We start from the raw sequence: 25,180 nt of genomic DNA, 5'->3' as shown, positions 1-25,180 counted from the left end.
ATCTTATTCTGGAAGTGGTTGAATTCCTCGTAGGCCGCGTCAATCGTCTTCAGCTGGGTGTGCAGGAGGAACTCATCCGGAATCGTTTGGTTTTGCGTGTGCTGGCCCAGCACGTTCTTAATCCGGGTGATTTTTCCTTTCACTGCACCACGTTGCTTCACCAAAATGTCGAACTCTTCCGCCATCTTTCTTCTCGATTGTTGCAGCTCTCCGATCGGCGTACTAAAAACTTCCAATAAAGAACTGTCCGGATCTTTCACCGGAGTTGAGAGCATCTACGCCCGTCCAATCGACCGGGTCCTTGTCCGTTCCTTTCGACCGAAACTACTACGAAAATCCGGCGAAGTAGGACCAAAAAATGTAGAGACGAATTAAAAACGCGTGGACTGTAATTTGCGACTGGTTTATTCTCTTGCCGTCTCTAAACTGTACTGGTTGTTCGTGCTGTGTGTTAGTGTGAGTGTGTTGTGTGAAAGCGGAAATGCACTGAACCAAAATTTCTCCTTCTAGCTGTCAATCGCTGCAGGGTTGCCAAATGCGTCCCAACAAAGCCTAAAACTAAATCACAGTTTGTTTTGTCTTCTGACGTTGGAAAACTTCTCTGCACGAGACAGCTTGTCCATTGTAAATGTACTTCATCATCAGCTCACTGAGCGCTTGGATTTGTTCTGCCTTGTTTTGCTAGAATCAAAATCAAAAAAAAATCCATACAAATTTTCACAAAAAAAAATGATTTGCTTTGCGAAAATTGGGGACAAATCCAATCGTTCAAAAACCATGGGGAGTTGTTTAGGACTCTGAAAGAAACTGAATTTCTGTGCTGAAAAATCGGTTCTGGAAACCCTATTGGTACACAAGCCAATGTCAAAGTTAAATGGATAATCGAGTCTGGTCTGTACGTGGAACAAGAAATAAAACAAAAAATGCTGAAACTTGCATTTTAGAATTAAAAGTTGGAAGAAGAAAAAAAAGTGTTCAAATCGCAAAAATCACATGTTTCCCAATCGATTACGAAACCCACTTTGCTCGTACACTCGAAGTGATTGATGCTCATTACTTCTGCATGAAGGCAAAAATACACACAACCTTATTAGCAGAACGCTATCTCCCTACAGTGTTAAAGGGTGTGTTACACGTTATCTTCCACTTCTCCGAAGCGTTCTGCTCCCCGCCGAGACTCGCTTCTCGCGAACTAATCAATGAATCATCATCCTTTGGAATCGATTCTTACTTATCACCTCTCCTTCTTCTTTTCCTTCTTCCAGGCGAACCATTCAGGTGCACTCGTTCGTGCTGACAAACATCGACTCCAAGTGGCGGTTCGGCTTTTGCCGGCACGACCCCAAATCCCCCACGGCCATGGTCATCGTGACGTACCTGCCCTGGCACGACACCTTCATCCGGTTTCTGAACGTGCTGGCCGATGTGCGGAAAAACTCCCAGCAGGAGTTTGAGTCCTTCCTGGCGGAGGCGTACAACCGGGGCGTACCGGAGCCCGGGGGTTGCCTGAAGCTGCAGTACGACCGGCCCGTGCAGACGTTTAGCTTTCAGCGGCCGCAGCAGTTTCTGCTGCCGAGCATACCGGAGAATGTGAGGATGGGCGATGAGTTAAAGTTGGTGGATGGTGATTGAGTTTGGGTTGTTTTCTTTTCTTTTGTAGCACAACCTCAACCTGTACTACAACTTTGTGGAGCCCAAGGCCATGATCGGGGTGTTTGCGGCGATGCTGGCCGAGCGGCGGATCATCTTCGTGTCGCGGCGGTTGGACATTCTGTCGTCCTGCATCCAGGCGGCGAACGCCTTCCTCTACCCGATGGTGTGGCAGCACATCTTCATTCCGGTGCTCCCGATGAAGATGCGGGACATCCTGGGCGCACCGATGCCATTCCTGATCGGCGTGCCGGAAGCCGTGTACGAGTCGCTCCGGCGGGAGGAGATCGGCGACGTCGTCATCCTAAACTGTGATAAGCGCACGCTGGACACGCCGTTCGACGACGTGAAGAACATGCCCCCGGAGTTGGTCGCCTCGCTCAAGAAGCACCTGGCCAACTCGGCCGAGCACCGGGGCGACCGGGTCTCGAAGATATTTTTAGGTATTTTAGTGCAATTAATCGGCGGCTATCGGGACGCGGTCAAGTTCAACGACAAGATCACGTTCGACCCGGAAACGTTCATCGACACCCGGCCGTCGCACCTGAGGCCATTCCTAGCTAATATGCTGCAGCTGCAGATCTTCCAACAGGTACCCATCAACCCGTAATTTCTTGTTATTCACGCAACTAAATCCCACCCTCCTTGCAGTTCATCGAGGAGCGGCTCGACATGCTCAACACCGGCCAGGGCTTCTCGGACGAGTTCGAGGTCGAGTGCTTCCGGTACGCGGAAAAGTCCGGCCGCAAGGTGAAGCAGTACAAGGACCTGCTCAAGAACTTCAAGGACAAGGTACTGACTACGCTTCGCGGCAAGCAAGCTTAAGTTTTTTTCCTCATCTCATGACACTTTGCTAGCCTTTTTTGTGTTTATGTGAGAGAGTGGAGTGTTCTTACAGTGTTTTCATGTCATTAAAACTCATTCTGAGCGCGAAAGGGAAGGGAAGGTCGCCGCTTTTGTTCGAACTGTGTGTCTGTGATTCATCGCGCACTTGTTATGTTCGTCTTGGACATGTTGTTCATTGGGGGTGGGGATTTTGCTTTCGTTACTGATTCCGAGAAATTCAAGATGAGTTCATCTTTGTGATAAATTTCTCTTAGGTAAAACAGAGCTTAAATGTTCAAGTCACTTTTGAACTGGATGATATTTTTTTCATTCAAGACAAATTTATTTTTTTTATATTTCTGAAGTGAAATGTAGTTTAACGATCCCAAATAAATTAAGTTTCCATATGTTTTGGGATTTTTTTTTCCTTCACAAAAAAAACTCTGAAATTCGCAAATCAGCATTTTTTGAGCCAGAGACCAAAATTAAAATAAACATAAAAAAATCGTGATTTGATTTTCCGAAGTTAAATTTTAAGCGAGGACTTAAAAATATCAAAATCACGTCATTAATAGTTTGGAAGCCGAATCTTCACTGTCCAGAATACTGGGCTTGTGACCATTGGACTTGACTCGAAACTCCGATCACTTTTCCCATGACTGCATTCAAAACGATTGCTGTCACCGCGCAGCACAAAGAGAGCGAAAGAGAGAGAGAGAGAGGTTTGAGAGAGAATGCAAGAGAGAGTTCGTTTCAACTTCGTGTGCGTTCACTGACGGTCGATCATGAATGCGGACTGCAAGCACATTCAAATGACGCCCTGGCTCAGAAAATTCAGAATGCTTGTGTTTTGCTGCTAAAATATTGTTAAACCGGTTGAACAAAAACACGAAATGGGCACTTTTCTAAAATAAAAACCAAACATTTTTTTTAATTATCTAAACATCCTTTTTAATAATTTTATTAATTTTGAATAGATAACAGAAAATCCGTCAACTCAACTTTGAAGAATTTTTAGAGTCATATTAAAAGTTAAAGACATTTTGAAAAAAAATATCGTGTTAAAATCATCCGGAGTGAAATTTGGCGAGGACTTCTGATAATTTCTTTTTTCAATTTTAACATTTTTTTTAAGTTTGAAATTTTAAATTCTGCGGTTTTAAAATTATTGGAAGACTGGAATTTATAAATTTTATATTTAAAAAAAATATTTTGGAATATTGAAATTTTAAATAAAATAAAATATCTTTTGGAATTTTACAATTGAAGATTTTTTTTTTAATTTACTAATGAGGAGTTTTATTTTTTTTTTCTCAATTTCGATTTTTTTTAATATTACCTTATTCAATCCCAAGCTTTTTAAGCTATGTAAAGATTGTTGAGATTTTTTTCGGTTTTTGAATTTTAGTTCTTTGATAATTTTGAATTTTAATATTCTTGATTTGTTTTTTAATTTAAAATTTTTCTTTAATATTGATTTTTTGAGTTATAGATTTTTTAACTTCAAAATTCTTGAATTTCTAAACTTTTGTATTTTCTGCCAGAAATTTTAATCATTATTGTTATGACTTTTTTAATCATAATTTAACATTTTCAGAATTTTTAAATTTGTTTTTTTTTTATTTTTGAATTTTAGGATTCTAGATTTTTATAAATTTTATACTTCCAAAAATTTTAATTTGAAAATTTTCTGGGTTCTAAAATTTTGAATTCTAGATTTTGAGAATTTTGATTTTTTTCTTTTTTTAATTTAAAATTTAGTAATATTTGTAATATCTGGAATTAAAATTTTAGTCTTTTTTTTAATTTTACATTTTCTGATTTTTAGAATTTTTTTTTCATTTTAGTTTTCTAGAATAAATATTCTAGAATTTCTTGAAATATCGAATTTTGAAATTTTTGAATTAAAGATTTTTAATTATTATAATTCTTAAATTGCTGAATTTTTACTTCTGATTTTTTCTGCCATGAATTTAAACCATTATTGTTCCGATTTGGCTCGTATTTGGCCCAAAGTCCTAAAATAGTTCAAAGAAAAATATTCAGCTTGTGGAGCAAGGTTTAAACCATTTTTGTTCCGATTTGGCTCGTATTTGGCCCAAAGTCCTAAAATAGTTCAAAGAAAAATATTCAGCTTGTGGAGCAAGGTTTTAGAAAACAGTCCCATATTCTGGGCACCCTATTTGTCATCGGAAAGATCCTCACGAAATCTCAGCCAAATAAAAAAAATAAGTCAGTGTAAATTAAATAATACAATAATTATATGTTTTAAGAAATCCCAATAAACTTATTTTGCTTATCGTTAAAACATATTTGAAAGATTTGAAAAAAGACATTTTAGGAAGTTTCTTTATATTCCACATTATATTGAAAATAAGAGCAACTTTTTTATAGCAGTAACCGACTTTTAACATTAAACATTAAAGTTGACATTGTAGTGGCCAGGCCTACTGTGTAAAGTTTGCTGCAGAGATGATTTGTTACGCTATGAAAATTAATTTAGCTCCAGGGATATTCAAAACGTAACACAATCCTAAATCTACAGAGGAGAAAAAGCATAGAAACACAACAAAAATCTTTATTTAAAGAGAATCCATTAGTGCGTCCATCCTGGGAATTCCCGGGACAAAAATCCCGGGATTTTTCCAGAACCGGGAATTCCCGAATCCCGGGATTTTTTATAATTTGTCCCGGGAATTCCCGAAAAAAAAAACAAATTTTGGTCTGGAAATTCTGATTTGGTTGTGGAAATATATGAACAGTTGAATACCTCAGAATCGATAATAATTTTAAAACATTATAATTTGTATTCGGCATATATCAGCATTAATTTAGTTTATTAGGGCAAACTTTTTAAATTTTAGTTTACCGATCTGCAAAATGCCTAGCGCTTTAAATATTTCATATTTGATTTTATATTTTTTATAAGACTGATATATCTACTTATATTTATGATTTAAAAGTTGAAAACAAAATCAAATCAAATTATGTTTCATCAAGCACTGGTATGTGCGGCAAATCTGGACAAATGAAACGAATTAAGACAGCTGTTAGGGAATGGTCGTCAAAGGCGTGATATCGGTGGCCTTCAAACACTCCCGCGAAGAATATTCGAGGGTCAAAAAAAAACGCGTCGTAATTGGCAATCGAAAAAGACGAATTTATTTCGCACGAAAGATTTATTGCCAAAAGGAACGAAAAACGCGTGAGGTCAGTTCGAACTGTGTATTTCAACTTAACTACGAGTGGCGATCACCACGAACTTGACCTTGTCGCAAAGTAGGTAGCAAAACTCTCTCGTGATCGGGCTCGCTGGCCGAGCGTTGTGATAAGGTGATAGTGTGCTAATACTAATGTAACTGAATTCAAATTCTCTCTTATCTATACGGACTTCGTGTTTGGGCACTAGTGTGTCCCAACATGCCGGCCCCCGTTGAAAGGGTCAGCTTTCAACCAATACACGCGATCGCACCCTTCTGCTTCGTCGCAGAAGGCCAAGGTCATCTTTGTTGATGTTGTCCACAGCAGCTCTGCTTCGACTATTGACCGCTCTCCTCTCCTTCCAAATTGCTGCTCCTGGTGACGTCACGGGAGATCCTCTGCGCGTTCTCGGTTGATGCTCGGTGATCGTCCGCGTTGGGCGCGCTCATGGTTGTGGGTTGGAGTCGCCATCGATGAGCCAAAAACATGCCGGGGGACGAAAAATTCATGAGCTTTTTGCAAATTCAATATTAAAACAACTTACAGGGGTTGGAGGCCCGTAGGCCTCCCGGTGCGCAACGCCGCAGCGTTGCGATGGAAGATTTAGTCCTCGGGGTTTGGGTTGGCCGCGCCAGCGACATCAGCGGTGGGTTGGCGTAACGGCAGGACGCAGATCTTCGAAATGGACCGTGTGTACTCTCCGTCGGCGGTGCGTACAACGACGACACGGATGTTGTTGTCATCGCCACGACAGACACGAATCACACGACCGTAGCGCCACTTCAGGGGTGGCAGATTATCCTCCTTGAGTAGCACTAACGTGCCGACGTTGATGTTATCACGCTGCTGCGTCCACTTCGTGCGTGGGTGTAAGCCCGAGAGGTAATCGATAGTCCAACGCTTCCAAATGCGCCGTAGTAGTTCTTGATTCTCCTGCCAGCGATCGAGACGGTTCCGTGGAATCTCGGACAGGTCGGGTTCGGGAGGCGAAGTGAGCGGACGAAAAGCGAGGAAGTGGCCCGGGGTCAAGACCTCCAGGTCATTTGGGTCGGCAGAGAGCGGAGTCAACGGTCTGGAGTTTAAGCAGGCTTCAATCCGTGCCAGTAGGGTGACGAACTCGTCTTGCGACAGTACCGAATTTCCAATTGTGGCTCGCAGGTGTTTTTTAAACGACTTCACCGCCGCTTCCCACAATCCGCCAAAATTGGGACTGCGGGGCGGAATGAACTTAAAGTCGATGCCGTCGTCTGCACAGCGGTTGACCACTGCGGCTTGGAGTTGCTGGTTGATGAACTGCTTTCGTAACTTCTCCAATTCCCTTTCTGCTCCCTTGAAGTTCGTTGCGTTGTCGCACTGGATGAGCTTCGGCTTCCCTCGACGAGCGATAAATCTGTGCAAGGCCGCTAAGAAGGCGACTGTACTAAGGTCGTAGACAAGTTCGATGTGAGCAGCCTTTGTGACGAGGCACACGAAAATGGCCACATAGCATTTAGTTGGTGCTGCTCTCGGCGCCTTTCGATACTGGAACGGTCCGCACAGGTCAACGCCGGTGTTGAGGAAAGGCAGCGAGGGTGTGACTCTTTGTTGGGGCAGGTCTCCCATGAGCTGCTCGCTGATGGTGGGCTTGCAACGATAGCAATTCACGCAGGTATGCACTATAGTCCGTGCCAAATTGCGCACACGAAGGGGCCAGAATCTTTCTCTGACACATGCTACGAGAAGCTGCGGTCCAGCGTGGAGGTGTTTCTCGTGGTAGTGCACCAAAATGCGCTCGGTCAGGGGGTGACGAGCTGGCAAGATCATGGGATGTTTCCTATCTTCGGAGATGGCTGCGTGTTTTAGTCTACCACCCACACGGAGGACCCCATCGACCAGGATAGGTGCCAGATTTTTCAGTTCCGAACGATGGCTTACTTGTCCACTGGATTCAATTTCGGCTAGATCTCGGGCGAAGGCTTCTCTTTGTGCGATTCGAACAAGAATCTTCGTCGCGTCAGTCAGCTCGAGAGTTGTTAGGTGTCCGATCCTCCGGTTGTTGCGATCTCGAGAGGACGCGTTGTGCTGGAACCGACGAAGGTAGGCGACAAGACGAAGCAGGAGAGGGAACGATGACTGGATCGCGAAGAGTTCGTTTGGTTTTACTTCTTGAACCGGGAGCGCTACCGCACGCTCCGCTTGGGCGATGCCCGGCAGGTAGTCAGGAAGGGGCTGATTTATCGGCGGCCAAAATCGGGACTCTCGATTAAGCCACTCGTGTGAGATCCACCACGCGGGTGTGTCTCTCAGCTCCGCGGGGCTCATTCCACGTGAGATTATGTCCGCTGGATTTTCGGCCCCAGGGCAATGCGACCAGATCCCGCCAGCGGTGAGTCGTTGGATCTCCGCCACTCGGTTTGCAACAAACTTTTTCCAGCGGGCCGGTGGTGAGCGAATGTAGCACAGAACTATCATCGAGTCCGTCCAGAAAAATGGCTTCGTCTTCAGGTCGAGACTGGCGGCAACCTTGTGGTACAGGTGAGCCAGGAGAAGTGCCGATGAGAGCTCCAACAGTGGTAAGGATAGTAGTACTGAATTCTTGGACTTGCCTGAAGGCGCCACCTTCGATTTGGCGCACAACAGTCGCACCGAAATAGTGCCGTCCCTGGATACGGTTCGTATGTAGATGTTGGCTCCATACGCACGTTCGGATGCATCGCAGTACCCGTGCAACTCGACGAGCACAGGATCACTCGCGCACGCTACCCATCGTGGAATGGATATTGATGGGATGTCTTCTAGACTGTTGCGATATTCCCGCCAATACTGCTGCTGTTCTGGCTTCAACGGTGCATCCCATGACTTGTTTTCTTCCCAAAGAGATTGGACGAATATCTTGGCAAGAACTATTACCGGACCCAGTAGGCCGAGCGGCAGGAACAGCTTGGCTAGATCGGATGCGACGACGCGACGTGTGATGACAGACTGTGTAGACCAGATTGGAACCGCATAGCTGTACGTGTCTGTAGCTGGCTGCCACTGGATTCCGAGAGTTTTTATTGGAGTTGTGTGGGATTCCAGCCCCAGAACGGATCGTTCGTCGCGCAGCTCGGGGGGTATTTTCGAGAGAACTTCGGCGGAGTTTGATGCCCACTTCCGTAGACTGAACCCGGCAGATGGCAAAAGTGACAACAGCTGCTTGCAGAGTTCTTCGCCTTCCTCTTCGTCGTACACTCCGGTTAGCATGTCGTCCACGTAGAAGTCCCTACCCAATGCCAGTGACGCAAGTGGGTAGTCCTCCGCGCCTTGCTTAGACAGCTCGTTCAAGCATCGCGTGGCCAAAAACGGGGCTGAGGCAGTTCCGTAGGTGACTGTCGTCAACTCAAACGTGCGAAGCGGTTCGGAGGAGGAATTGCGCCAAAGGATTCGTTGGAGTTGGTAGTCCGAAGGATGGATGCGAATCTGACGGTACATTTTTTCAATGTCCGCGATTAAGGCGATCCGATTCATACGAAAACGAAGATGTATGGCGAAAAGGTCGTCTTGGACCACTGACCCGACCATCAGTGCCTGGTTCAACGTGACTCCACTGTCCGTCCGACAGGAGGCGTCGAATACAACTCGTAGTTTTGTAGTGGTGCTGTCCGCCTTTTCAACTCCGTGGTGTGGTAAGTAGTACGACGGGCCAGCTGGATGGGAGCTGACATCTTCAACTTCGCGCATGTGCCCCAGCTGATGATACTCCTCAATGAAATTGGTATAGACTTGTTTCAATTGAGGGTTTGCATCGAGACGACGTTCCAAGGCAAGAAATCGTCTTGTGGCAATTTTCTTCGAGTCTCCTAGTTGGTTCAGGACGGATGGTTGTTTCGGAAGGGTGACTACAAACCGACCTGACTCGTCTCGATAGGTATTTCCAACGAAGTGTTCCTCGCACGCGACTTCTTCCATCGACTGAGTGCTTGCTGACCAACAGGATTCTACTTCCCAAAAGCGGTTAAGAAGTTGATCCAGAGACTGGTCACTGCACACATGGGCCATCTTCAGCGCTCCTTCCGCCTGGCCAGATCCAATTTTCCCAGAGGCAACCCAGCCGAAGACTGTGTTCTGAAGAATCGGTTTCTCAGGTCCCAGCTTGGTGAACCCGTCTAGTAGCAGGTCGTAGTAGAGTTCCATGCCGAGGAGTAGATCGATTGAGCTTGGTTCGAAGAATTTGGGATCTGCTAGGGTGATGTTTGTCGGAAGTTTCCACGATGTTGGGTCGAAAGTTCTGGTAGGTAGATCTTGGGTGATCCTTTTCAGAATGTGGAACGATTGAACGGACTTGAAGTCCGAGCAGTGTGACCCAATCTGAACGTGGACAGCGTGCGACGATGTCACCATCGAGTTTCCGACTCCTCCGATTGCTTGGTGACACTTGTAACGGCGTAGTTTCAGCTTCTGCACGATGTTCTCGGTGATCAGGTTCAGCTGCGACGCTGGATCGAGTAGGACTCGTGCCCACTGGTGATGTCCGTAGAAGTCGAGGACCTTAACGATAGCCGTCTGGAGCAGCACGGTGGCAGGAACTCGAGGGGCTCCGGGCGAGTTGGTGGACACGAGGCTTGTGGCAGAGGGCGGTTGGGATACCGAGGGGAGAGGGGGCGACGACTGCGAGGAGGACGGGTTCGGCGGGCTTTCCGACAAGGGCGGATGTGAGCGAGAGACAACTGGTTTGTTGGGATTCGTTGGGCGAACGTCCGCTGATAGGTGGAGCATGGTGTGGTGTTTTTGATGGCACTTGTTGACCCTGCAGGTGCCTGACGAGCAATTGCGAACCATGTGCTCCGACGACAAGCAATTTATGCACAGATTCTTCTTCTTCACAAGGTCAAATCGTTGCGGGACTGGCAACCCTTGGAAGACTTCGTATTTAAACGCAGAGTGCGTGGACTTGGAGCAGAACGGGCACAAGCCGGTCGCTGGACTAGTGACTGCGTGGACGGTCTTCGATTTCAGCGGCCGCTGTTCTTGCTTGTGAGACTCCGACGACGACTTTGTAGGCAGCGACTGGAGAACGGAGAGGTGACCCTTTAAGAACGCCATCAGTTCCTTGTAGTCCGGAACGTCAGTGGAACGATAGTGTGATTCCCACTGTTTCAATGTAGAAGGATCAAGCCGGCTGCACACCATGTGACCCAGAACAGCGCCCCAGCCGTCCGTTGATATGTCCAACTTCTTGATCATGTTCAGGTTCCGCTCGAAGCCGTCGACTAGCTGCGCCAGGGACTCGTAACATTCCTTACGCATCGGCTCGATTGCAAAGAGAACATCCATGTACGCCTTGAAGATAAGCTTCTTGTTTTCAAACAAATCTTCCAATGCCTGCCAGGCGAGTGGATAGTTAGCAGCACTAACATCGATGTTGTCAATCCTCTCCCTCGCCTTCGGCGTCATCGATCCCACTAGGTACATGAATTTATCGAAAGGCGACAGGTCGGCGTTGGAGTGAATCAAAGATTTGAATGAATCACGAAATGTGATCCATTCCAAGATCGAACCATTAAACATGGGAAGGGTGATGTCAGGAAGCTTGACACGCGAGCGTCCAGGTGAGACAGGGTTGACTTCAGCTTGGGGAGCCACGGTTTGTTTCTGGATTTCGTTGACCAGGAAGCTGTACACAAGAACGTAGTCCAGTTCGAATTTCTTGCGTATAAGTCGATTGCTTTCTTCAGCGGCATCCTTGTCAGCGTCCTCTTTAGCTTGCGCAGCGGCATCCTCGGGCTTCGCCGTCACCTTGTCTGATTTGGACTTATCCTCATCATCGTCCAGCGACAGTTCGATGGCAAGACGATTAGCATGAAATTTGTCATCAAGACCATCGATTCGTTGCTTCCACCCCGCTAATTGTCCACTGTGCTGAGCCTCTTTGTAACCCTCCACAAACTGCTTTGCGTTGGTAAGTGTGTCCAGATAGAACCGCTCTTGGTGGAACAACGCACGTAGTCCAGGAGTCATGTCCCACAGCGACCAGCAGTGCTCAACAAAGCCCAAAAAATGCGGAAAAACACGATGCGCACACTACCAACCAGGTCGAGATGAGCGCAGAATTGACGATCGAACACCCAAACCAAACGAATCAGTCCACCACAACAGACATGCAGTACTCACGTGGTCGTCAATCGATAGACTACGATGACCTTTGATCCAGTCAAGGCCCTTTGTCCTCCTCGCACAATACAGCCCAAGCCACGCCGTGCCGCGCCGTGCCGTGCCACGTGGTGACCTCGTGGTGCAGGACGGCGCGGCACGGCGTGGCTTGGGCTGTATTGTGCGAGGAGGACAAAGGGCCTTGACTGGATCAAAGGTCATCGTAGTCTATCGATTGACGACCACGTGAGTACTGCATGTCTGTTGTGGTGGACTGATCCGGCTCGAAGGACCAAAAAATGTTAGGGAATGGTCGTCAAAGGGCGTGATATCGGTGGCCTTCAAACACTCCCGCGACAGAATATTCGAGGATCAAAAAAACGCGTCGTAATTGGCAATCGAAAAAGACGAATTTATTTCGCACGAGAAATTTATTGCCAAAAGGAACGAAAAACGCGTGAGGTCAGTTCGAACTGTGTATTTCAACTTAACTACGAGTGGCGATCACCACGAACTTGACCTTGTCGCAAAGTAGGTAGCAAAACTCTCTCGTGATCGGGCTCGCTGGCCGAGCGTTGTGATAAGGTGATAGTGTGCTAATACTAATGTAACTGAATTCAAATTCTCTCTTATCTATACGGACTTCGTGTTTGGGCACTAGTGTGTCCCAACAACAGCTATTTAGTATTTTTTTTGCATGATGTTTTGAATTACTTTGGTTAAAACAGGAACAGAACAAAATAATTTCACAGAACACCGATTTTTTAATTTATTGCTCTAAAATCTCCTTACCTATTTAGACTGTTTTTTCCTAGTAGTTTTTTTCCTAGTGGCGGTAGTAACTTAAAAATAATTTGTAATTTATGTTTTTTTGTGAAAGTTAAACATTTTAGCACTTGTATCAATGAGTAAAATTTTCAAATTATTTTTTAATTTTAACGGTGAATTTATTTAACACATGGATGTTTGCAAAAATTTCATTCGAAAGGCGTTTATTCGGGATTGCAAAAGATGTTGTAAGCAACTTGTTGTAAAACTTGATTTTTCCAGCACTTGTCGTATTTCTAGATAACTTTTTCAAAACAACAAATGCGCCAAGAGTTTCCTATGTACATAGGACCATTTGAAAAAGTAATCGAGATTTATCCGATAAATGTACGACTCGTGCTGAAAAAATCTTCTTTTTGCCACTTGTTGCATACATTTTATTATGTAAAACATGAAATTCAAAACTTATCCTAAATTTTACATTGGCTGGTGTCATTTAATTTGTTGTCGCCTCTTGTTTTTTTAAAGATATTTTCAAATAAATTTTTCAAGCTTTTCTGGTCATGTCAAATAAGAAAGAAATATATTTGTAAAAGTTTATTTAATTTGAATCACATTGTAGTTCATTTAAAATCCAAAGCACAACAAATAACAAAAAAACTTATTTTAATTTTATATAGGCTTTTTAAAAACTGTCGTCCTTGTATAGATTGAAGTGTAGATTATCAGCAATTTATATGATTGAGCTAATTCTATGATTTTATGCTTGAAAACATAACAAATATAATGAAAACATAGATTTTATTACTGTTTAAAAAAAATCCCGGGATCCCGGGAATTCCCGGGATTCTAAAATTATTTTTCCCGTTTCCCGGGAAATTCAAAACCCGGGAAATTTGGACGCCCTAGAATCCATCCATCTTTAAAATTGTGATAAATTAAGTGCTAGAAGTAGTTTTAAGTTTGAAGCTTTATTATTTTTCAGTACACTGTAACTAACATTCCACAATGTACTCATATCAGTATTATACAATGCAAAAGTAAACTGTAATTTAATTTTAAGTTTTATCAATTACAATAAAATTATAAGCTGCTAAATTTGATTTATTCCTGTGTTTATTTTACCTTCTCACCCTAAAATCATTTTTTCTCATTTCATCTTCAAAAATTCAAACGCACAAACCGACGTCAAAATCAACGCAACATTCCATTTTGGCCACTGCGACAACATTTGACCACGAAACCTTCACGATCATCATCCCACACGACTCTTGTGGCTTCTAACGCTGTTTTTATTGCCTTCTGTGCGCCCCCCTCAAAACCTGCGTGCGTGTGTTCGTCCCTCCGTGACCGTCCCACCGCCTCTACAGACCAACCCGGCCGTCCGGTCCGCCGTCAAATCGGTAAGCCGTCAGTGCTTTTAGCCGCTTTTAAGTTGATTTGGTTTTGGTGAGATATTGATTCGTGATTTTTATCTCTCGTAACAGGTCAAGGAGGGCGGCAAGGGCGTCAAGACGGCGTACAAGGGCCTGCGGTCCAAGTTCCGCGAGACGACCCCGCCCAAGTCCAAGCTGGAGGGCAGCGGCGTCGGCATGCACTCGCACGTGTCCCAGTACGACATGGGCCACCACCAGTCGGCGCCCAACTCGCCGGTCTTCAACAAGCGCCCCCAGACGATAGCCCTGCCGGACGACGCGTCCTACCCGGGCCAGCACAATCACCACCTGCACAACCATCACGCCGCGATGCTGACGCCGTCGAGCACATCGCTGTACAACTCGCCGCACTACCTGGTCAGCAATAACGGCGCCAGCCACAACAACTACAACACCATCACGGCCGGATGTGCGCCCAGTGCGACCGCCCTCAAGAACCAAACCAACAACAACAGCCTCCAGAACCACTTTAACAACGCGACGACGACGCCGGCCACGAGCAGTACGAGCGACGTGCGGAGTCCCTCGCTCAGCCTCAGCCCGACGAGCTCGAACTCGTCCTCGGAGATGAATCTGCTGCAGGAGTTGCAGCATCTGGCGCTGTTCAAGTCGCCGGCGGTCAACCGGAACGTAAGTACCTTCTGCTGTAGCTAGGTTGTAGCGAGTAGCGAGTTGTGTACTCTGGTATGGGTTTTTTTGATTTTCTTAGTTTACTTGCGAGTGATTGCTTGGTTTGAAACAACTTATACTCTAGTTTGTACGGAATAGTTTGAACGACTTGTTTTTTTGTTTGTTTTTCTTTTTAAGTTTGCCACAAAACACACACAAACCCCTTTTGTTCTATTGCGAGCTTCTTAATACCTCTCACACACAAATAAAAACTCAATTGGACGGAACAAAACAGTGGAAAACACACTTTTCGGCACAACACTAAAGAGCATCAAATAAGCGTACTTTTATACTCTATTCTTAACTTATGTATACAAAAAAGATACTGCAAAATACGACATGGCGATATGAAATAAACCGTTTGAAATATAATCCTAATCAAATAGTTCACTTATCTGTAACAACTCTGCATGGCTGACGAAAACAGCAAGTAGCGCGCGCTATGGATGAAGTAGTTGGAATTTCCAGGTGGAAATTGGCATAGCCAAAAACGGTTTTTTTTTTCAGGTGAAGGTTGTGTAGGTTGGATTTCGTGAGCATGTGCTGGTGACCGTGGATCTTAAACAATATTCTGGGTTATGAAAAGATTCAGTTAGAAAATATGTGCTTCGTGCGATGGGTGAGTGCTATAAAGTTGCACTTTTTAGCACTTGTATCTTAAAGTGATACTTTCCAAGATTGTTTTGATTTTTGACTCGGTAAACGGTGAATTGACTAAGCACAGTTATGTTTTATTTAAAATCCCATTCAATGGGTGTTTTTTAGAACTACAAAAAAAAATGTATAAAACTCTTTTTTTTTAGCACTGAAAAAATCCTCATTTTGCAACTTGTTGCATAAATTACTATTTTGCAATTTTTCAATCCGGTTGAAACTTTTTGGGCGCCTTGCTAAAAACGCCCAAACATGACATTTTGCATCATCAGTTTGTCCATATGATCCATCCATACAAATTTGACAGCTGTCCATACTAAAATGATATGAATACAAAGAGACGAGTTCATAGTAATGCATTCTGCTAAAACGCTCAACCAAACCACAATAAAATGATGCAGTAGTTGTTCGGTAACTGGGCCGTAGCCCAGTGAAAAATCAGACAAACGTCAAAAAACCAAAACAAACCGAAATGACCGAGGGGTTAATGGATGCAAAAATAATTTTCAATAAATAAAAAAAAATCAAACTTTTATTTAATTTCAAGTCACAATTAGGCCGATGCAAATATTTAAAAAAGTTTTTGTCCCTCGGCCATGGCCGAGGTCAAGGGGGGGGCAAAAAAATAAAAAAATATAAAAAATTAAATAACAAGCCATAGTCTTCACATTTAAATGAAAAAAGTGTTTTAAAATGCATTTTACACTAGTTCAGTTGTTTTGCAATCATTAGTTTTCAAAAATTCTAAGATCTGACAAAAACAAAAATTGTATCGAAAAAAAAGATTTTGCATCGAAAATTTTCAAAAAATCTTAAGATTTTTTAATAAACCCAAACATGCTGAAAATGATTTTAAACGCAGGACAATGTATTTTAATTTGATTTCAGTTCGTTGCGCTTGAATTTTCATTGAAATTTTGAAGTTTATTGTAAAAATATTTTTTTTGCCCCCTGATTTTTCGGGCCAATTTTGAAGGGGGGGGTGACAAAAACTTTTAAAAATATTTGTACCAGCCTTAAAGAAATATGAAAAGTAAGCATTTTAAATACACTTGATTAACTTTTATTTTTATATTCAGGATCATATTATGTATCGATGGTCCCCTCGTTATTAGCCCAGTTACCGAACAAGTACTGTATGTGAAAATTCAAAAAATAGTATCTTCTGAAAGATTTTTTTGATCGAACAGTTCTAGAGTTTTTTTTATTAGGTCCTATAAACATATGAAAGACAATAGTTTATTGGACCTTTTCACAAAAAAACTCTGGAGTTGTAGGTAAGGATGAGGACTACACCGAAATAAATTTTAGCCGGAAATTGTTTTTTAGGTGATTGTTTTGTCACTAAAAAATGATTTTCAGAAAGAATAATATTTTTGATATGTTTAATATGTTTTAGGGGACATGCCATCTTTTCAGAAATTCCAGAAATTGCAAAAAATCTTTGTCCAAGTTTTATTTTTTTAGAACCCCTTATTTAATTTTTTTTAGCAGAAATCGAACAAAAATATCAATATTCAAAAAAGTGCACCGTTTTAAATATTGATTAATTTGAATGTGAATAGAAATGTTATTATCAGGAATATCTTTTTTAAATGGGCTAAAAACACTTTTATTATATTATTCAAATGTTGGACAGGATTTTAAATATTTTAATTAATTTTTATTGATAAAAGCAGTAAATTCCACAGCGCAATCGGGCTCTCTGGGACCCATTCTACGATTCTCTCTTTGAGTCAAAGAAGAGAGATTTTTCAGCAGCGATTAGTGTGATACACAGAAAACAAAGTGTGAATTTACTAACATTCGGAATTATTTTTTTCTGTGTCATCATCCATTTCATAGCGAAAGCGAAAGCAGTCAGGACTTGATTATTAGTTTTGTGTTGCAAAGGTATTTATTTGGAAAAATTCTCTAAAAATAATAATAAATGGATAAAAATCTGAATGAGCTGCTTGCGAGTTCTTAGCCGTATAGGGCATGCTTGTAACATAACCTCCTGCATTTAAAAAACAATTGCGGTTAAAAATAATATAAATCAAAGTTTTTCATTGTTTTAAAATAAGAATAATGAACATTTATTTAATGTAGGAAAATATATTTTAATAATACAATAAATTATCAGGAATGTCGTAAAAAAATCATTGAAAAATATGAGGAATTTAGTTATCCTTTTTAAAAAAAAATCTTAGCAATTCATTTACGGCAACCTTGTTTACTCATTAATCTTAAAATATCAAAATCAATATTAATTTAAAGGAGAATGGGCGAATTTGGTCCAAGGATGTACACGAACGGGACCAACTTTTTTCGAAAGATCTCGCCGAGACATGAAAAAAGTCTTCTGGACCAACTCTCTAAACCCCGGGGTTCAAAAGTTACATGCTGTTGAAGTTTGAGCATTTTGAGTAAAAATATACAAAAAATCGGATTTTTGCTATTTCTAAAATCATTTATAAAATCTCTGTTTCATTATGGATTTCGATTTTCTTGACTTCATTCGACGCGTATCAGCAAAAACTATGAATTCTGATATATCTTAGCATGATTGAAACATGATTTCACTTGTTTTTATCCGTTTGAACCGTTTGTGCAAGAGGCATCCCATAGAAACAAGTCGAAACTTCAAGGTTTTGAAAACGGATCCGACCCAAACTGCTTCAGTGAGTATGAAAGGCTTCAGTGCAATGTTGTAACAACTTATTGGGATGGTCTGAGTCATCCGAGAACTCCTTGGAGTTAAGACCGGTGAGTCTACCGCCGTAACAAGCAAGATGTCGGCGGTTTTTGACCACTGATCATACCCGCATAGCTTCAGTGAGTGTGGTAGACTACTTTGTTAATGTGTTGGGATGTCTTTGGTCATCCTAGGACTCCCTGGAGTTATGATCTGTGGAGCTACAGCCTTAACAAGCAAGAGGTCGACGGTTTTTGACCCCGGAACATACCCGCATAGCTTCAGTCAGTATGGTAGACTGCTTTGTTAATGTGTTGGGATGTCTTTGGTCATCCTAGGACTCCCTGGAGTTATGATCTGTAGGTCTACGGCTGTTACAAGGACTCCCTGGAATGGTCCAGAACATCCCAACATAACAGCAATACAGTCTGCCATACTCACTGAATCTTTGCGGTTATGATGCGCGGTTAAAAATCGTCGACCTTTTTCTTGTTACAGTGACCCAAATATCTTAACTCCAGGGAGTCCTAGGATGACCAAAGACATCCCAACACATTAAGAAAGCAGTCTACCATACTGACTGAAGCTATGCGGGTATGTTCCGGGGTCAAAAACCGTCGACCTCTTGCTTGTTACGGCTGTAGCTCCACAGATCATAACTCCAGGGAGTCCTTGGATGACCCAGGACATCCTAACATATTAGCAAAGTAGTCTACCACACTCACTGAAGCTATGCGGGTATGTTCCGTTGTCAAAACCGGTCGACAGGTTGCTTGTTACGGTAGTAGACCCACAGATCTTAACTCCAGGGAGTCCTAGAAGAACCCAGGACACTCCATCACATCAGCATAGTAGTCTACCATACTCACTGAAGCCATGCGGGTATGATCAGTGGTCAAAAACCGCCGACATCTTGCTTGTTCAGCGGTAGACTCGCCGGTCTTAACTCCAAGGAGTTCTCGGATGACTCAGACCATCTCAATAAGTTGTTACAACATTTCACTGAAGCCTTCCATACTCACTGAAGCAGTCTGGGTTTCAATACCTTGAAGTATCGACTTTTTTCTATGGGATGCCTCTTGTACAAACGGTTCAAACGTATAAAAACAAGAGAAATCATGTTTCAATCATGCTAAGACATATTAGAACTCATAGTTTTTGCTGATACGCGTCGAATGAAGTCAAGATGAGCAAAATCCATAATAAAATGGAGATTTTATAAATGATTTTAGAATTAGCAAAAATACGATTTTTTGTACATTTTTACCCAAAATGCTCAAACTTCAACAACATGTAACTTTTGAACCCCGGGGTTTAGAGAGTTGGTCCGGAAGACTTTTTTTCATGTCTCGGCGAGATCTTTCGAAAAAAGTTGGTCCCGTTCGTGTACATCCTTGGACCAGCTCCCATACAAATTTGCCCATTCTCCTTTAGTTTTCTTTTGTACATTTTCAGCCAATAATTTAAGTTGTATATTTATTAAAAAATATAAAACCAACTCTATTTTTTATTAAAATAAAAAATCGTATTATTATGCAACGAGATTTACCGAGTACAGTCCCGACTCGATTATCCGAAGGCCTTGGACAAATTTCACTTCGGATAACCGAATCACAAAAAAAAAATGTTTTTTCGTAAACTACTCCAAAATGATTGAGAATTTTTAAATCCAAGATGGCGGCCAAAATGGCGATGATAAAATATTGTATATTTACAGGCAATCAACTATTCAAATTTGACTAAAATGGGGTCGCAGAACTCAAATTTGATGTTAAAAGTAAGAAAATAACAAAACTTTGTGTTTACTTGCCATAAGTGTTCGAGGTATCCTCAAGCCTTGTCTAAATATGGAACACGTTGCCTAACTCGATCTTTCCAGCACTAGTAATATTTTTTGAACTCGGTAAACCGGTAACGGTAAATGTACAAATCGTGCTGAAAAACATTCAATTAGCAATTCGTTGCATAAACTACTGTTTTGACACTTTTGATTAATTCTCCCACTGTGAACTTGTGAGTCTTGTCCGTTTTGTTGCACCAGAAAGACATGATACGCATTAATGAAAAGTTTAAGTAATTTGAATATTTAGAAGTAAAAAAATAGTATATATTGTTACAATGTTCTCATAAATGGTTTTCAAATCTACTTAGGTGGCATGTCTGTCCAAATTATGGTTATGGTATTAGGTACATTATATCCATTATTATTAAGAGAAACAATAAGTGGCAGCCATAATTGGTCGGTGATTGGGATTCTACAAACTAACTTTTTTGATGCTCTACAAAATTCAAAATTCTACTCGAGAGGTTCAAAAAAACATAAATTTAACACAGATCAAAACACCTTCTCTTCCGTGTGTCTAAATCTTATTTTTATACCTCTTTCTGCTTTCCATTCTCTTTTCAAAAACATGTCCACATGCCAACATTACACACACATATTCGTTCTGTGTTGCCATGAATTTAATCTAAAAAATCAACCCGAATTCTACCGAAATAAAAAAAAATCAATCATTTCTCTACGTCACATAATCCAACTTTCCAAATTCGATCCATGCATCCACATGTGCCTTCTCTCTCTCAACTTCACGACCATCTCTGTGTGTGTGTCCCGCGCGCCTCATGTGTGTGCCAATATCACGCTCAAAATCATCAAAAATTGCGCGCTCGAATCACAAAAAAAAAACGCGGCAAAAATCTAGCTCAAACCAACGTTCAGTTTGGACTCGTCAACGGCGACAATGAATCGACCCTCGAGTCGAACCGGAGCACCTCTGAGCCCCCCTGGCGGAAACCAAACGCTGCCCCGAATTCAGGAGCTAGTTCCTTCGTCGTCCCAGCCCCAGCAGCAGCCACTGCTGCTTCAGCTTGATCTGAACGGGTCCTCGCCGAGGCGGAACCACAGTCGCAACCACCGGATCAACAACAACGAAGGGGACGACGACGGCGACGAGGACCGAAACTTTGATCTCTCGCCGGACATGCCGTGTCCGCCGGTGCCACCACGGCGCTTCCAAACCGCGGCCGAAGCCCTCGCGGCCATCCAGATTTCACCCCCGCCCATGTCCCCACCCTCGTCTTCCTCGTCGACGTCGGCTTCGCCGTACCGCAACTACACCCACTTCCTCCAGCAAGCCGCCGCCGCCGCCATGCAACAATCCAAAGCAACGACCCCGCCGGCGCCACCGCCCCTGAAAGCGTCCCGGAACGCCACGACGGCCGCGCTCCTGCTGGACGGCGGGGACGATGACCACCTCATGATCACCTTAACGCCAAATAACTCCAGCAGCAACTCCGCCATCTCGAATACCAACTCCAACTCCACCAACCACGCTAGTAGCCAAATTGTACTCGAAACGACGTCGGGCAGCAGTGGGATCGTCAGCGCCACGTTGCCACGGCCAACGTCCAACAGCCATCATCAGCACCATAAGCCACCGGCACCGCAACCGCCTCAACGGCCGCCGCTGGCACCAAAGCCCACCACCCTTCTGCGCAAAGAGGTAACCGCTTTACTACCAAATCAAAACAAAAAACATTAAATTCAACTATACATGGTTTATTGTACTGTATAACTTCATTATGCCCATCATTGTATCACCACCATCATCACCACCTACTACTTCATCCATATTGCTTGTGCTTAGTATATTTCCGCTGCTCATCATTTACTATTTTCTTACTACTTATTTATAATAATAATAACGATCGCTTCTAACTGATTAGCAAATACAATTGGCTTATGATTACCCGTAAATTTTGATCATATTCTCCACTATTTTAAATTTCCCCTGAAATTAATGCTTAGGTACAAAATATTACCAATATTTTTACTCAAAATTTTTCTTTAAAAAGCTATAGGTTATCACAGATAAACAGACGTTAATTCATAACAATTCTTTAGAAGTTGATCCTTCCCCCCAAAGGTAAACAGACTTCAATCCTTAAACAACTTTATCAACATATTCTAAAATCCAAAAATGTTATTGTGTGCATTCATACAGTTTTAAGAAACAGCTAAATTGTGGTAAATTCAAAATTTCCGTGTTGAGTTGCTGATTCTTCAAACTGATCGTTAATTTGTTGTTTAAAGAAATTTACGTATGTTTGTCTGCAGGCTATCTAAGATCGACTATCATTTGGAAGCAGGGATGCAAATGATCAATTCGATGTATCTGGCTCCTCATCGCTGTAGTAACCTCTAGTTCAAAGTGGCCTCATTGGGAAAAATCGGGAATACCGAGAAAATGTCGGTCGGACTTACCTTTAAATTTTAACAAAAATTGCCGGTTCTATCAAATTTGCGTATCAAAAGTTTAAATTAAATTTCGGAAATTTACACAACCGCATCGAATGTAGATTTTTATACATTATTTTAAATTCAATTCAATAAGTACACCGGATGACTAAATCCTTTTTAACTTATAAATAACTGGAAAAATACAACTTTATTGTAAAACATTTGGTGTAATTTATAAAACTGTTTTTTAGTTTATATTTTTCAAACATTTAGGACAAATTGATAAAAAACTTTCAATATTTTTTCTTGATAATTATTATTTGATCAAAAGCTAAAATCCTCGAGATTTTTTTGGGGAGTCATTTTAGTTTTTTTCTTTTTGCTTCTAAAATATCTGAAATATTTGGTATTCAAAATATATTATGAAATAGTTATTTAGGAAACTGTCAACAGTAATATCTTTATCAACGTCATAAACTTCAAAAAATAAACATAAGTAAAAAAAAAATGTCATTTCCAGTATTTCTAAAAGTGAATATTTTGTGCAATTCCCGGTTAAATGTGCAAAATAAAAAAAGGGAATTTTGCCGAAGATACAGAATCGGTAAGTTTATAGCTTTCTTGTATGGACACCTGCCAAAATTGTGGCCACTCAAGTCGGAAAATCGGGAAAGTCAAGAAAAAGTCGAGAATTCGCCAGAAATCGAGAAAAAAAATCGTGAATTTGTGATTATTTGTCAAAAAGTCGGGAATCCCAAAAATGCTTGTTAGAAAATTATATTCAATTTTCAAATTAAAAATACTCAATTCTTTTTTAGTTACTTACTTTAAATTTAAGGTTCCTTTCAAAATTGCAATCTATTTGAGAATTAATGATATATTTAAGACATTAAAATTCCTTATAAATGTTGGATGCATATGACACAGATTTTCATAATATTTTTTCATGAGTCAAAAGATTTTTATAAATTTTTATTTATCAAACAGTAGTAACATTGATTAAATATTTGAAAAAAAAATCCATTTTGAGTTTGGAAATGTTTTTATGTGGTAAATATTTTTAAATTGTTTAACTAAACTTATTATGCCATTTCAAATATTTTTTTTTCCATATGTTTCCCTTGAACTTTATTGTGAGTATGTCTGAATCGGAAAACTTAAATTTAAAAAAAAAGTCCAAACGTTTTCGTTCTGAATGAAAAAATGTAAAACTTGTTTACGTTTTAAAAACATGAAGAAAATATTGAAATTTCAAAAAATAATCCAATTTTGATTTAAGTTATTGCAAATATGTTAAAAGAATTTGTCTTTTCAAACATTTTGCATAAAATAAGTGGTAAAGCATGGAATCTTATCAAACTGAATTTCTCATTGAAAAAAATTTATAATTGTATTGTAAATATAATACTGATAACAAGATAAATCAACAATGATTAAAAAGTTTAATATTAAAAAATTACAATATTAAAAAGGGAAATTATGAAAAAAAAAATTAATCCAATTCTCAGACATTTTTCTAAATTCTTCGGGAGAATAAATACTGTAATATACAATTTTATATTAGGTTATCTTTAACTTTTTTCCATTTCTAGTTGAAACGAAGTATAAGTATAAACATACCAATTTTGAATACGGGCATTGAAAGCTTAATCTAGGAAGAATAGCTCTCCTTGAATATATTCGGACATATTGATTTCGGCCTCATGACATTTTTGGCAAGATGAAATTCATCAGGTTTTGATTTTTTTTAATATTTTTTTTTGCTTTTTGTTCTTTTCTCAATTGACCAATTCTCTATAATATATCATTTTTCTGTTGGATTTTTTATTTGCATTTTTTTATTTGAGTGAAACCTTGAGAATGATTTTCTTATCGATTTGGTGTCTTCAAAAAAGTTGTGAGTTATGAGACCTTTAATAAAAAAGTTACACGAAAAAAAATCCTAATTTTTGTCCACTTTTGAATGCCTGAAATACGTTTTTTTTCAATTTCGTATGTTTTTTGCACAAGAGTTTAGGGTGGTGGAAAATCTGATACTGAAGTTAGAAATATATGTTAAAAAAACATTTTTCTTTAAATCAATCCATTTTGGAAAGGCATTTTTATAATTATAAATTTTCAACTATTTTCAAATACTTCATGTGGAAAAAGCACACCTGAAAAAAATGCTGAGAAAATTTCCTACAATTTTCGTTTTTGACTTTATTGATTGGACTGTTAGTTGCTGAGATACAGCCTCTTCAAATTTATTTTGTTGTGAAAAATGAGTTTTTCTCAGTGCCCTATAGGGATCGTGCATAAACCACATGGCCTTCAAATTTAAAATTGTTTACGTCCTCAGTGAGATTCAAACCGACGACCTTTGGATTGTTAGTCTACTGCGCGGTCCGATAGATCCACACTGGAAGAAAAGGAGGCTTGCGTTATTAGTCAAACCACGTCTATTTTTCTGTGATAAATTACATATGAATAGTATAAATCTCTAGCCTTAAACATTTTCTTTTCATCTTTTGAATCATAATCACTTTCCGCTCAACTGCCATCGCTTTTCTAGTCCTGTAGATTAAACTAGTTATCGCTTTCTCTAGCTAACATTTTAAAATTTAAAAACAAACCTTCTTTCTTCCTTTTATGATTTTAACACCATCACCAACCAACCAACCAACCCTGTCTGACCCCGTGTTTTCGGCCTCCCCAACCTTCAAATGCAGTCGAGGTTCCGCGTCGAACGAAAGCTCAGCATGCAGCCCGTGGTGAACCACGACGTTTGAAGCACCAAGCCCCAAAACCGAAATCTCTAACGTCTTGTAACATATTTCTTCCCCACCATCGTCATGCGCGATTCAAAACAAACAAACCCTCGAATGCCAACAAAAAATCGTTTCCTAACCATAAAACGCGTCGAAACTACGTGCCAAAAATGTAACTTTTGTTTCAACGAAAAATTACGTG

The 25,180-nt window shown here is 41.1% G+C and overlaps 1 protein-coding gene across 7 annotated transcripts in view; it reads left to right on the top strand.

Moving 5' to 3' along the window:
• Window positions 1-25,180, top strand: part of LOC120421985 (DENN domain-containing protein 1A) — a 67,208-nt gene that overhangs the window by 30,749 nt on the left and 11,279 nt on the right. For 2 of the 7 annotated variants that reach the window (XR_005606058.2, XM_039585295.2), the window contains exons 3-8: window positions 1,266-1,590; window positions 1,661-2,242; window positions 2,302-2,442; window positions 13,923-13,955; window positions 14,040-14,618; window positions 20,691-21,491. Coding sequence is in view for 6 of the 7 variants with exons in the window: in XM_039585295.2 (XP_039441229.1) it covers window positions 1,266-1,590; window positions 1,661-2,242; window positions 2,302-2,442; window positions 13,923-13,955; window positions 14,040-14,618; window positions 20,691-21,491 (2,461 nt within the window). In the remaining variant the exon portion in view is untranslated. Of the gene's footprint in view, window positions 1-1,265; window positions 1,591-1,660; window positions 2,243-2,301; window positions 2,443-13,922; window positions 13,956-14,039; window positions 14,619-14,795; window positions 15,013-20,690; window positions 21,492-24,939; window positions 25,166-25,180 lie in introns of those variants that run through there. The other 5 variants (XM_039585297.2, XM_039585299.2, XM_039585300.2 and 2 more) reach the window with 5 other exon arrangements.

Source organism: Culex pipiens, chromosome 2 (assembly GCF_016801865.2).
Source record: "Culex pipiens pallens isolate TS chromosome 2, TS_CPP_V2, whole genome shotgun sequence".
NCBI lineage: Eukaryota > Metazoa > Arthropoda > Insecta > Diptera > Culicidae > Culex > Culex pipiens.
The sequence above is the reverse complement of the archived record's forward strand: the minus strand, read 5'-3'. Positions and strand labels throughout refer to the sequence as shown.